Source organism: Fusarium mangiferae, assembly GCF_900044065.1.
Source record: "Fusarium mangiferae strain MRC7560 genome assembly, contig: FMAN_scaffold002, whole genome shotgun sequence".
Taxonomy (NCBI): domain Eukaryota; kingdom Fungi; phylum Ascomycota; class Sordariomycetes; order Hypocreales; family Nectriaceae; genus Fusarium; species Fusarium mangiferae.
The window spans coordinates 543,254-556,955 of record NW_024573922.1 but is presented as its reverse complement, the minus strand read 5'-3'; the positions used below and the strand labels follow the sequence as shown (position 1 = coordinate 556,955).

Genomic DNA, 13,702 nt, shown 5'->3' with positions numbered 1-13,702 from the left:
TCGTGAAGCAGGAAGTGGACTTAATAAGATCCTCAAGGTACTATGAAATCATGGCCTGTGATAAGTGCCGATATTGATTCAATTTCAGTGCAACATCTACTTAACGAACATCAACGACTTTGCGGCCATGAATGCAATTTGTAGGTGCCATGTTCAACCATCATGATGAGGAGCGCTGACGCTGCCATGGATATTGCCACGATCCCCAACCCCAAGCCTGCTCGGGTCTGTGTAACAGTTTCAGAACTGGGCAAAGGCGCCAAGGTAAGTTGACCACCCATAAATAATAGAAAAGACACTGAGTCAAAGTTGTCAGGTTGAGATTGATTGCATAGCCGTTGTCGAAACAGCTTTGTAAGCCACCAAGATGCTGGGTCTTTGGGAGAATCTTGTTTCTAATGATATAATGCTCCTCGTGTAGGAAAGCCTCACTATAGGCGTTTGGAATGCGTTAGAAGAAATAGGGAGAATGTCAATAGGCTTTTTTTCTTTGTACACAATATGATATGAGAGCGTTTATACTGGGCCTTATCAATGAGCGAGGTTGTGAGATTGACGTCAGCATCGTGTACCCACATTTGCGCCCTTTCACTGTCATGTTCCTACTTGAGTCATAATTGCTACAACTCCTCGCATTGCCTGTCGCTCATCTCTCTCCTCGAAAGTCCAACCGCAAAGAACTTACTGAAGTCAAGATGAGGACCCTTTTATTGCTTGGAGGCATGACGCCAGATGTCACTTCCCTCTACTACAACATCATCAACAAAGTTGTCAGAATCAAACTCGGTGATCGAGCATCAGCCCCCTTATATCTGTACAGCGCCAACCTCGAAGAAATGATTCAGCATGCCATGAAAGGGGACTGGGACGAGTTTGCAAAAGTTTACAAGAAACCAATCAGATCCTTGAGCGATAGAGTTGATGGCATTGCGATCTGTGCCATTCTTGCTCACAAGGTCGCCAAAAAGCTATTTGATGACTCCTCAGCGGCTCGTGTCCCGCTGTTTCACATCGCGGACTGTCTCGCGCTGCATATTACCAACAACCATCCATCGGTGAAGAACCTTGGCCTGCTCGGCCCCAAAATCTCGATGCTCGATTCCGATGATCCCAATTTCTTTGTAGCCATGTTACAAAAGGCTGGCTTCGAGATCCTGATCCCGGAAACACCGGAGGATATTGAGGAGGTTAACAGAGGCATGCTTCAAGAAGTGGCAAAGGGTGTTGCGTCTGTGACAGACTCAACAAAAAGCATGTTCGTTCAACAAGCGAAGAAACTTATCGACAGAGGAGCTCAAGGCATTATTCTGGGTAGTACAGATTTGGGTTTTGTGCTGAGGCAAGAAGATGTTGGGGATATTCCACTGTTTGAACCGGCTGCTATTCATGCGCAGGAGCTAGGAATATGGATTTGTGAAGGAGATGAAGATCCTTCATCCTAGTCTATCGAAATTCAAAGTCGACATGGCAGTGCCATTGAAAAAGAATCATGATTAGTCTGAGCAATAAAGATCATCAGTTCCTTGAGCCTCTCCCATACTGAGCGGGAGAATGGCTGAAGCCTACGGGGATGTCTTCGGGAATAAGAGCAACCATTTGCGGCGCAACTTTCGGCCCGAAGCACCTTGTTTTGGACAACCGAAATGCCGATTCATCACCAACGCTTCTTCTGGTCATCAACAAACGCGATTAATCTTATCTACGAATACAATGAGCGCAGTAGACACTAACTCCCCGCGTCCAGGGCCTGAAAGCTCCCTCTCACGTACGGCCTGCGAGAGATGTCGCAGACAGAAGGTTCGCCATGCCCCCTCCCAAAATGCCAACTGCTGACACTCGGGCCGACAGCTTCGTTGCAGTCGTCAACGTCCAACCTGCACGCGATGTAGCCGCTTCTCAGTCACCTGCACCTATCCTGAGTTGGCCGATCGGAGACGTCTCACAGCTCGTCGCGATTCCGTGCGGACCGAACGGATCCGACCTGTCTCTGATGCAGCTCCAGTGACTCCAGATTCGACGGAGCTCAACGTTGGCGCAGTCACAAGTCCTTCTGGGACTCCGAGAATCCACAGTGTTGGCCTGATTGACGCTGGGCCACCACAGACAGAACACCGAGTCTCAAGATCTGCTTATGCCAGCTTGGACGATCTACCGCCACGAGCCATTGGCCTCGCGCTCTTAGATATATACTTTGAGCGGTTATACAACGCTACATTGCTTTTTAATCGCACCCAGCTCTTTGAGTCTTACCTGGATGGTAGTATACCTCCATATCTATTAAGGAGCATATTTGCCCTGTCGTCATTGTAGGCATCTTCCTCAAAAGCCGTCCTATGATACTGATATTGTCAAAGATTTCTTCGTAAACCACGATTCCAACCACCTAGACTCGGTAGTCATGCTGTCTCTCCAGAGCTGGCAGCATTTGCTACATATGCTGGTTATGGAGATGCCTGGGCCGAGTCGGCAAGACGTGAGGCTTGGCTCCTCACAGATCGACCAACCGTCCAAGTAGTCCAAGCACTTTCATGTCTCAACCTGTATTGGTTTGCGACAAGAGATCTAGGTCGAGCTCGGATCAACGCCGGTATGTGTGACAATCTAAGACTAGACCGTTGAATCTCCTCAGCTAAACATGCCCCAAACTAGTCATGGCCTATGCATCAGCCACTACATTTCGCTCACTTAACCTCTCAGCGGACGGTATAAGGACAAAGGACGAGCTGCAGCTTATAGAAAGAAAGCATGGCTGCTTTTGGGCCTGCTGGTCAACGATGTGTATCTCTTCCTTTCCTGAAGCATATGCGAAGAACGCCTGGGAGGAAGCTTATAATGTGCCACTTCCTGTTTCATCAGATGGCTTTGCTAGTGAAGGGAACATTGCGAGTCGGTACTTCATGAATGTCGAATGGAAACCAGAAGCGCTCAACGAAGAGCCGAATCCTCCTTCATCAATAATGGCAGAACACATGAGACTCATGGGGGTTTGGTAAGTTAACAATCGCACCCTTCGGTGACGCCACTAATGATCCATTCGTTGTGTAGGGTTAAAATTCAGCTCATAAACAGAGACAAACGGGAAAGTCCAGACGTCACGCGTATCCTACATTTGTCCAGCTTGGCCAAAGAAATTTATGAATCGAGCCACTTTCCTCCTTACGTTGCAGGTAATGAGGGTGCCGGTCGTGACATTGCACGGCTGCTGGGACTGCACTCATTGTACCACCTTTGCCAAATAGTTCTTCTCTGTCCCCTGGTGTCTCTTTTCTCTGGCCAACGAGGTATTGCGAGTGAAAGGACCCAGAGCCACGCGCAAATAATAGCGAAGCATGCGATTCACCACGGGCATCTGATTCGGGACTATATTGCCAAACGGCAGGATATATCTAAACTCAGTTCTCATGTCGGATTTGCCAGCTTTGTGTCGACCTCAATTATCCTCACACTCTTGAGATCCCGGGCTCGCCGACATCATGACGATGGACATGCGCGGGATCATGTGTCACAGGCACTTGTGACACTGATCCAGGATAGTATCGATGTACTCAGTATTCTCGAGACTTTCTGGGAGCATTTAGAACCAATGGTAAGTCAACCTAACAACTGACCTGTCCATGAGGATATCCTGACATGCATTCATAGACTCGGAGCCTGCAGCAAGCTGCTGCTCAAATATTGGAACCTATCGATATCATTGATCAAAATGCTGCTGTGGCTGAGTCAAGGGGTATTGAAGTCCCGATGACTGGAGTCAATAGTCCGGCACGGGAGGAAGATGTCATCACAACCACGTATATCGAGTCTCCAGAGTATCCAATTGCCCAGAATTCCGCGAGAGCTTTCACGAATGCCGATTTTGGGGTTACAGACAGGGCCATGGAGCATGTAACCCAGAGCATGGATGAGAATCATGATTGGCATCATAATAATCTTTTTGAATGGTGCCAGACAGAAGGACTCCTCGATATCGGCGATGATCTCTTGGATATTGGCGCTTCAGTCGATTGGAACATGGACTTGGACTTGGACTTGTTAACTGGTTTCTCTTCCCAGATGGCATGATATTCTATGTATCAACATACGACCTACATCGGCCTGGGAAGTCGCTGGATATCGCTGAGGGATGAGGCTTGCTGTGTGCTTTACCTCGCCAGGCCAATGGAGCTTCCAAGATATAACTCCCGCCTTAGGGCTTGAAGAGGGTTATAATTGAGGATGGATAAGGATATGTCGAGATTGTGTTGCGCTATGGTGTTGTTACTGTTCACTTGTGTTATGTTTTCGCTCTTTTCAGTGCTACTTCACCTCAGTGCTTCATAATAGAAAATTCGTCTTGTAAAATTGATATATCTGCAGGTTTGAACTCTTCAATATGGTGAACTAGTTAGACTGATTCACTGGCCTTAAGACACAAATATTCATGTGTCCATTGGCCAATTTCCCTGTAAAACCCTAATCTTTCAGCGCACTGACTCGCCAGATTGATCACCGCAAAGCTGGAACGGATTTCCACATCTGTCTCATTCTTTTATAACCCTCTTTCCGAGTCCGCAGTGACCTGACCTGTGTTGACATTTTCAGTTCGGCTTGACCTTCGTCACATCAAGACCGTGCACCTTGCCGTGTACCCATTGAAAAGAAGACGATGTCAACGTCAGCAAACCTGATGACCCAACAAAGACTGCAACCCGCTGAATGGCACTGAACTGATCCATCATGGGATAAGGATACCTATAAGTGTTAGCTGGTGAACCAGATTATATGTGACAGCTATGCTTACCAGCCATTTTGGTAATAACACAACTCAATCCAGCACCAATAAACAACAGCCAAAATGGTACTGGTGAACATCATGCTCCTCGTAGTAATAGTCGCCCGGGGACTGTACAACAGCAAGTCCGGTACCAATAACACCGCGGGCACCAAGTGGTATCCAAGATCAGCCCAAGGATTGATGACAAGGTCGGCTGGCATGAGTAATGATGGGTCGTGGAATTTTATAGACCAGTATAGGACAGCAATCATGACTTCGAGAGGCGTCGCAAGGAGTGAGATAGTGTCTTTGGTCCTTGAGAAGCCATCGTGTCTCGTAAGATCTGCGATAAGGCCAAAGGTGGATGTGATAAGAGATAAGGTGAGTCCAACAACAGTGAGAAGCTGAAAGTACCATCCGAAAGAACCAGAGTATGCTGAGTCCCAGGTTGTCAAAAGGTAAAAGCTATAGGAAAAGGAGAGTGTTCCAAGACCATGTAAAAAGATCTTGGCTGGGCTGACCTCTGTAGGCGAGTTACTTGTACTAGTGTATGTCATGTTCAAACTCGGATGAATTTCAGGAAATGAAGCTATGAAGATGGCGGTTCGCAGGATATCACAATTATATCAGACGCTGGACGCTATGAATAAGATCCTACAGCGATATCTATTAATAACCACCAGCGGCAGCAAATTTTCACCCGGACCCCAAAATCCACGATAAATGCTCAGCCTCAGAGGTATTGATAAGATCGCAGCAAGGTTGGGTGCCATTTGCAAGGGTATCATCGCGTACCAGATTTAGTGCTTATTTTTCCGGTGGAGCGAAAATAGCTCGTGTCTCCTGCAGATTCGCCCCCATTCTCTTACATGAGCGGGCTCAAGCGGAAAGCAGTGAATGATCCAAGAATGGTGAGAAAACTGCACTTGCGTAAGACGTAAGCGCTGTTGGCGGGTTTCTGAATAGTCTCGCATTGTGCTGTCGTGGCTTAAACACAAGCTTTCAGCCGATGTTACCAGGATTGCAGCAGATGGTGCATTAGGGTGGAATGATACAAAGGACCTAATAAGAATACCGCCAACTGATCATGTCATTATCTTCCAATTTCCAGTCCAAAGGGCCTCCGATGATAAGACAGCTGCGGCTGAGATCGCAGGTTACATTGATGGTTTCACATGCCATGTTGTTCAGCAACACCCAAGTCTTCAGAAGAGAATTTACTTTGCAGCATCTCGACTCTTCCAGCACCACGTGGCGGGGCACTATCACCTGATATAGCCGAACGAAGCCAATGATGAGTGTGTCTATGCGAGGCCAATGCAGCAGGGGTCATAAGGCTTTTGACTAAGCGCCCCTAGACATCTGCATCACCCAGGATATGACTGATAAAAAAGCCCTCAAAATTCGACAGTTTCGGATATCTCGGGCCACTTTGGAACTACTGCGGTATTCGTAAGGCTTACAGGGCGCAGTGCATATGCGGCTGTAGGGCATTAACCAATATTTGCAAGGTATTATGCAGAAAGAAAGTGGATCTACGGAATACAAGCCGGAAGGAGTAACAATAGTATCGATTTCTTCCGTGTACTACCTTTTCTAGAAGGCTGATAGAAAATCCCTCATCTTGAATGGTTATTCTTGTACTACATAGTGGCTTATAGGTTTCAGATGCCCATTTGAGTCAGTATACCAAGCTTTGTGAGGTCCTGACATGTGAAGAAGACCCAGTAGACGCGGCCTGGCCCGTCCGCAAGGCACTAAAATAGTACACATGAGACCATGCCAGCTGGCATTTTAGACCCCGGTTGTGCATGAGATAAGTGACATCGCGGGTATCATGACAGAATTAGTTTATTCAGCGGCGCTTATGGGACTTCACCCTTGAATCTCAGGGCTGAGCGAGTCAGCCCCCAAAGATTAGAAGCTGTTCCAGACTTGAGGATATCTTGGTGAAATTTGTGAGCATGGATATTGCACTAGAAATACAGATTATGGTGTCGTACATAAAGTAGCTTAGATCCACAGATCGGCATAACTCTATACGATTTAGTTGACAACAACCACTGCCACCTTTGGCTGAAGCAATGTTTCTCTCCGTCATACCTGTCCTCTCAGTTGTTCTCTTAGCCTTTGCGCTTAGAGCTACGTTCAACTACTACCGTGGTCCACTTTCACGCCTCCCTGGACCATGGTACACCCACTTCACTGGTCTTCCGTTGCTATACACAAGGGCAGTCGGAACCAGTCGTCAGCATCTTCGCCATCTTCACGAAGTTCACGGTCCAGTAGTCAGAGTTGGGCCCAAGGAGGTCTCGATTAACAGCGTCGATGGCTACTACAAAGTGCACGGCGTAGGTAGCCATTGCTTGAAAGCACCCGTCTTTGATCATATCCGCTTTAGCCACTCGTCTATGCTCTTCACCATGCGAGATCCCCGTATTCACTCTGAGCGCAAACGGATCATTGGCAGAGGTTTTGCATCAATAAAGGAAGAACAGGAAGTAAAGATTCAGGGCTTGGCTAGTCAGGCGGTGGCCAATATCAAGAGAGAGGCCGAGAGAGGCCAAGCCGACGTCTACAAATGGTGGCGCTGCCTGGCGGTTGATGTCGTCAGCGAGATGTCTTTTGGCAAATCCTTCAACTTGTTACATTCGGGTGGGAAAGGCCTACCCCTTTATACGGCCTTGAGTAATGCTGGTCCTTCTGTTGTCTTTCAAGCAGTACTCCCACGCAGACTCATATCTCTGTTCAAATGGTCTCCTATCACCTGGCTGAGGGAAGTTGGTCAAGTTACTGAAACCATCTTCAACCGAGTAACAGCAGCCCTCGGAGAGCTAAGGGTTTCGTCAAATTGCGGCCCGAGTATCGCCCGTCACTTATTGAGTCACGAGGTTAAGGGCAAGAAACCCAGCTTGAACGATGATGAATTGAGCTCTGAGGTTAGCATGCTTCTTGTTGCGGGTTCGGATAGTACGGCTACTACTTTAACATATGCGACATGGGAGATCGTCAGAGATCCTGAGCTCCGGAGACAGATCGAAGAGGAGGTCATCAGTCTGCCCGTGGGCTTCACGGCGAAGGATGTTGAGGCTCTCCCCCTCTTGAATAGTGTCTTGGAAGAGGTCCTCAGAATGTACAATCCTGCAGCAGCACTGGTAGAGAGAATCGTACCTCCGAGTGGAATCTCCGTCCACAACTGGGATATCCCAGGAGGTACAATGGTCTACACGACTGGATGGCTCATTTCCCGGCTTGAAGATGTCTTTCCCGAGCCGGATAGGTACGTGATTTCCACCTGAGAGGTTTTGAGTGCAATTGCTGACCTGAAAAGATTTGATGCTACAAGGTTCCTGAATCCAACCCCGGAAATGAAACGAGCACATGTCCCTTTTAACATCGGTGCCAGAAGATGTGTCGGTATGCATGTGGCTCGGATGGAAATACTCGTCACATTAGCGATGCTGTTCCGCGAGTGTAGAGGCTTAAAATTACAGTGCGGCATGACAAATGAGATGATGACGCAGGTTGGCGAATTCTTTATAGTTCCCAAAGCAGGACGGTGTGATATTAGTGTTCAAGGGCAATAGATTATACACAAATAATTATATCTTGGCTCATCATTTGCAAATTCGCATTACCAAAACCCCCCTTAACTTTGGCCTAAGTTGTTATGCGTGTGTTAGTGGGTGTAATGTGCGAATTTTGCTCAGGTCAAAATCATCCTACTTATTTGCCAGCTTACATTGATTATGCTTCGGAACTTATCACATCTCGCAATAAGGCATCCAAGTCCAACATATCTGAGCTCTCAAGGTTGAAAGGTAGATCGCTTCCTGACGAACTTTCCCCAAATGCTGGCTCATCAGGAAAAGCTGGTCCCCATAGCTCATCTTCGGTGTTATCCTGCACAACGCCTCTGGGAAGCCATGAAGTCGTGGTTGGTAATTGTGACCATGTACTCATGCTCGGTCTGTTTAATACTTCAATCATAGAATCATTCGTGTCATCCTCCATTCTCCGGTTCATGTCAGTAGAGGTAGCAGGAAGATTGCCATGACCTATTTGACCCCCTGTAGTTGATTCTTGCTGAAGTGATACTTCATTATCTGGCTGCAAATCCTGAATGACGATCGGCTCTTCTGCTTCGGAGCTCGGTTGGCGCCTGACGGAGTAGCTTCTGAATATCGACTCCATAGCTCTCTGAACGGTCGATCGGAGGAGTTGGTTGGATGCATCCGGTCGGACCACAAGTCCATGAGACTCCAGCTCATCCAGCATAATGGTAACTCCTTCTCGTTGCGCAAACTCCTGAATCCGACAAAAGTCTTCGGATTGTGTCGAATAAATATATATCGTAGCTGGGGGTTCCATATCAGGAAAGAGGATCGACCATACTGTATACCACTGCTGTTCAACTGATCCCTTACTCTTCAGAGACAACTGATTCTTTTGCTGCTGAGATATTCCTTCCAGTTTCGCAGAGGGACCTCTTGTGCATGATCTCTCCAGCGCGTGTGAGTCAAAGAGGTCAAAGTCTTTAAATGTTTGGTAGCATATTTGACAGTAATACTTTGGTGTATGACGGCGCGTCAGATGTTGCTTCAAGTGTGCGATGGTGTCGTTCTTCTTCAGGAAGCAATCCCAATACTTTTTCGAATTTGCCTTCCAGTATGGGCATGCTAGAAACTGCGATCTTTCATCACAGTGGGATTGACTTGTCTTGCCTTTCTTTTTAGGCGGCTCGTTCGGTCTATCCCCTCTTTCATCGCCTTGGACATCACCTCGCCGTCGATTCTTTCGCCCGCCCGTCATGCTCGCTGTTCTAGAAGAGCTTGTAAATCCATGGTTTGCAACTTGTTTTCCCTTTGAACTGCTGTTTCCTGATTCGCCTCTTACCGTCACTTCGTTCCCGCTGAGAATGGCTAGGCGGCAGAAAACTCGGCTGAAAAGGCAGTACCCCAGGCTGTTCCTATCAGGCGGGCCTTCTGAATCCCCAGATATTGAGTCCACGTCTATGTTGGATGACACAGTTGGGGAAGATGAAGTGGTGGGGGATCTTATGCTCAGCTTTGCAGGATTCGGAAGCTCGATAGATTCCTCTATGGCCTCAGTTCGCGTTATTAACTTGGTTCCAAGGCCGGTACCAGAGGCTTCTCCCAAATTAAGTGATTCCTGGTCTTGATTTTGTAGTACCTCAGGCGAGGCTGCCAGAGGTCGAGACTTTGGGCCTTGAGGAAGTGGCGAATTCGTGATGGGCAGTTGAGCCTGCTGTTGATGGTCTTCCAGTGCCTGAACAGGCCTTTCTGGACGCGTACAACTCTCGCTTTTCCTGGTCTCCAAAACATCATGATCATCAATCGTTGACATTGAATTGGTGGGCACAACGGAGGCAGTAGAATCTAGAGCTACGTCGTCTAGATCAAGGAGGAAACTGGCCTGGTTGTCACTTAAATTGGAGCTGAAATGCCGAAGAGGCTTCCCTGGCGTGCGGTAGGCTTTAAGTGAGTCCTGGTCGTCTTGCCTTTGTTCATAGGATGGAACTAGACCATAGCGATGGTCACTTCGGTGGTCCGGTGGAGGAGTGTGAGAGCCCTGAGCATAATAATACTGAGACAAACTTTGATAAACTCCGTATCCAGAGCTCCCGATATCGTGATTCTGGTTTCGTGTTCGGGCGGGAGGTTCTCCGAGAGGACCATAAGTACCCTCCCTCGGTGGATACCTATGGACAAATGGACCAGGAACAAGATCTGAGGGCCTTGCATCTGAGAATATGCATTCCTGGTTCATTCTTGAACAATTCTGACATTTACCACCAAGTGCACTATCTTTACCACTACATCTGATCTGCGAGGTATTAGCAACTTAATCCTAAGCAGAATGTACTTTATCTCATGATCAGACAAACCTTTCGCTTTCGGCAATATCTACAGGCAATCGAGGATCTCAGTCTAGTCGTAGGCGCAACTCCTGGGTCTAACCCGTAAGGCGAGAGTCCAGGGGGGCGATATGCATGAGCCGTAGAAGGCGCAGGAGCCGGTGGCGGATAGTGCGCAGCTGGCAGAGGTAGGCCATAAGCCGGAACATGTGGCTGAGGAGGGTTGTTTGATGGCGGGTAGTTGTGAGAAGAATACTGAGGCTGTTCGGACGGGCCCGACTCTACCTTCGAAAGTCCCTTCGTAGACGTAGATCCATGCATATTTGACCGTTTAATGTTAGTTTTTTCAGATTCTTGACGGCGGTATGGCCCAATCAGTAGGTCAATAGTTCGTAGTCGGTCAAAGTAATCAAGGATAATATTTCGCCTTCGAAATGGCGAAGGACCATTCAGTTAATTGCTGAACTCTGACGTTATTGCTCCCGTCTTCAATCACCGATTTAAGATCATATCGGTATAAATTGTTTTGTGTATCAGCTGAAAGCTGAGATGTAACAATATCCTTTTCGGGGATCAAAGCAATGCTAAGGTGGGCGCTGACCGCACATATGTGCTTATCACTCTGGTTGGCTACTCATCAACCAATCACATCTCATGTTTCAAAGGTCCAATAAATCTACCAATTACTCCTTGTTTATGATCTTGTCAATCTCCGTCACCGCCGCGAAAAGATCATTGTCATGGTATTTCCTCGCAACCACCTGCAAATTAATAGGCGCCCCCTCAAAATCACCCTTCGCCCAGAATTGCCTGACCTGTTCCTCTTCCTTGCTTAGAGGAGTACTATTCGGTGGATAGTTCTCGGTTCCTTTCGCTCCTGCCTTAATAGGCGTCGGAATCACAAGGCCAGGGTAGTCAACGTAGTTCCAGAGCGCGGTGTAGTTCCAATAAAGCGCTGTCTCGTGAGAACACGCCGGACCAACGAATACAGGGCAAATCACAAAGTCCACGTCTTGTGACTCCCAATGCTCTGCAAAACGACATCTAAAATCGTCGCGCTCTACACGAAGCTTGAGGACGCCATTGGCATCCAGTCCAGGACCCTCAGCGTCTTGGATGATCCACTTGGTCAAGGTGTTCATGGGTTCGTTCGTGGCTGCGAGATACTCTTTGACTGTTTTACCCCCATCAGGCCAGTATGCGCGGCGAATACCATTCATCGCTTCTGCCATTCCATAGGGCTGGAAGGGTTTGACATCGAACCCTTTAGATCGTAGTTCCCGGGCTGCCCACTCAAGAGCTCTTGTTACAGGAGGCTGTGGAGTGATGAGTCCGTCATTGATCATGAGTCCAAGCTTCAGCGGCTTGTTTTCCGTCAATCTTCCTGTCCAATCAAGAGGGACAAGTCGAGGGTCTTTCAGCCAAGGGTGAGAGCTGGAGACGACCGACATGAGGAGATCAACATCTCGAAGCGAGGTACACATCGGCCCTGCTGAACATAAGACATTCAGTTCAGCAGCAAAACCACCTGGTAAGAAGTCTTTCTGAGGAAAAACATAGGATGTCGTCTTGAGACCGTAGATACCGCAGAAGCCAGCTGGTCCACGAACACTTCCTCCAATATCTGTACCTATGCCTAAAACTGAACCACGGAGAGCAATAAGAGCAGCTTCGCCACCGGTAGACCCACCAGCCGATAGATTGATATTATGGGGATTCAAGGTTCTTCCCCAAGGCGATGTTGTCTCGAGATGCATGATTGACTGAGGTTGGTTCGTCTTACAGAACAGAACAGCACCCGCATCCCTGAGGATCTTGACCATCTGACAATCCTCTGTGTCAAGCCTTCGAGTTGCCAAGTATCCAACATTTGACCAATGGTTACTAGCCGGCATGTGTTCCTTGATACTGACTGGCACACCATGCAAAGGACCGCTGGTCATTCCAGTGTTGTCTTGATATTGATCAAGAAACTGGGCAGTCAGTACTGCCTTTTCGAACCACCATTGTGTCAAACAGCATGTAAGCTGATGAGCGATGATAGCTCTTTTCGCAAAGGCAGTAACGACAGCGACGGATGTAAATTTTCGTGATGCGATTGCAGCTGCAAGTGCTGTAGCGTCGTAGTTCTCTGTGATGTCGATTTCTTGATCGGTCAAGATACCACAGGTTTTGGGGATGCCGGTTACGTTCTTGGGAGGATTGTCGATGAGGCTTTTTGGAAGCCGGAATTCGTCTGGCACAGTACTGCCGAACTCTTCGAGGATGGATGTCCGCAGAGCTTCATACTCTGGCGGACCAGTTTGTAGAGGGACTGGTTGAATGACGGGGACAATCTTGGATGACATGATGACAAAAACCTTCTGATTAGATGATAGATAAGGGATTCAATGCTGTAGAGGGTGTCATGACAGGCTGTGTTTATATACGTAATCGCGGAGTTTTCATCATGCCGACCTGAGCGGTAGAAGCTGGCACTACCAACACGAGCAATGAACTCCCCCATTTTATCCAACCACTCTGACGTCTCCAGTGCTTCGCGAACCATGATAAGCATCCCTGCCGATCTCTCGTCTTGGAAAGATGCCTAGCTTCACGGCAACCAATCAGATGTAATAGCGCGGATCACCTTGGCCACTCATCAAGTTCCCCGCATGATATTCATGATCGCGGTCTCATAGACTTTCCCGTTTCGTCAACTCTTGCCGTAAGCGATGTGCATTAGACCTAATGTTATCTGGTGAAGCATCGGTAGTTCACAACCCGAGATAGCGGTAATCCCCACGTACGCCATGTCAACGCGGTTATCATACTTTACCCCGCGTTTCACTTCTGCGACTAGGATGGAGATAACCTAGACGGTTGAGATCTAATCCAGAAGTGATAAGGTTTTCATCGGTGGCTTTTATCTAGGCTGGAACTGCCGCGTGAGGGATCGTTGCCGGAAGCGCTCCTTACGTCCGAGCACTGATACCGATCTCATGGTGGAGTGGATCGTGATAGCTTGAGATTAGGCAACGTGCCTATCATACCACATACATATATATCCGGGCTCTGGTATCAATTAGCAG

General features: G+C 48.0%; 6 protein-coding genes across 6 annotated transcripts; 3 read left to right on the top strand and 3 right to left on the bottom strand.

The window, feature by feature from the left end:
* Positions 1 to 695: 695 nt before the first annotated feature.
* Positions 696 to 1,442, top strand: FMAN_06574 (uncharacterized protein; the record flags this gene model as incomplete). Its single annotated transcript, XM_041826628.1, has 1 exon — positions 696 to 1,442. One exon carries the CDS (start codon positions 696 to 698, stop codon positions 1,440 to 1,442), a length of 747 nt encoding a protein of 248 aa, XP_041677672.1.
* Positions 1,443 to 1,710: 268 nt separating this feature from the next.
* Positions 1,711 to 4,062, top strand: FMAN_06575 (uncharacterized protein; the record flags this gene model as incomplete). The annotated part of the gene is made up of 6 exons (XM_041826627.1): positions 1,711 to 1,797; positions 1,849 to 2,306; positions 2,355 to 2,587; positions 2,650 to 2,989; positions 3,046 to 3,586; positions 3,643 to 4,062. 6 exons carry the CDS (start codon positions 1,711 to 1,713, stop codon positions 4,060 to 4,062), a joined length of 2,079 nt encoding a protein of 692 aa, XP_041677671.1.
* Positions 4,063 to 4,577: 515 nt separating this feature from the next.
* On the bottom strand, positions 4,578 to 5,310 carry FMAN_06576 (uncharacterized protein; the record flags this gene model as incomplete). Its single annotated transcript, XM_041826626.1, has 2 exons — positions 4,578 to 4,731; positions 4,781 to 5,310. The coding sequence occupies 2 exons, from the start codon at positions 5,308 to 5,310 to the stop codon at positions 4,578 to 4,580; spliced, it is 684 nt and encodes a 227-aa protein (XP_041677670.1).
* A 1,527-nt stretch (positions 5,311 to 6,837) lies between these two features.
* On the top strand, positions 6,838 to 8,340 carry FMAN_06577 (uncharacterized protein; the record flags this gene model as incomplete). Its single annotated transcript, XM_041826625.1, has 2 exons — positions 6,838 to 8,033; positions 8,085 to 8,340. The coding sequence occupies 2 exons, from the start codon at positions 6,838 to 6,840 to the stop codon at positions 8,338 to 8,340; spliced, it is 1,452 nt and encodes a 483-aa protein (XP_041677669.1).
* Positions 8,341 to 8,500: 160 nt separating this feature from the next.
* Positions 8,501 to 10,952, bottom strand: FMAN_06578 (uncharacterized protein; the record flags this gene model as incomplete). Its single annotated transcript, XM_041826624.1, has 2 exons — positions 8,501 to 10,600; positions 10,662 to 10,952. The coding sequence occupies 2 exons, from the start codon at positions 10,950 to 10,952 to the stop codon at positions 8,501 to 8,503; spliced, it is 2,391 nt and encodes a 796-aa protein (XP_041677668.1).
* A 362-nt stretch (positions 10,953 to 11,314) lies between these two features.
* On the bottom strand, positions 11,315 to 12,979 carry FMAN_06579 (uncharacterized protein; the record flags this gene model as incomplete). Its single annotated transcript, XM_041826623.1, has 1 exon — positions 11,315 to 12,979. One exon carries the CDS (start codon positions 12,977 to 12,979, stop codon positions 11,315 to 11,317), a length of 1,665 nt encoding a protein of 554 aa, XP_041677667.1.
* Positions 12,980 to 13,702: the final 723 nt, after the last annotated feature.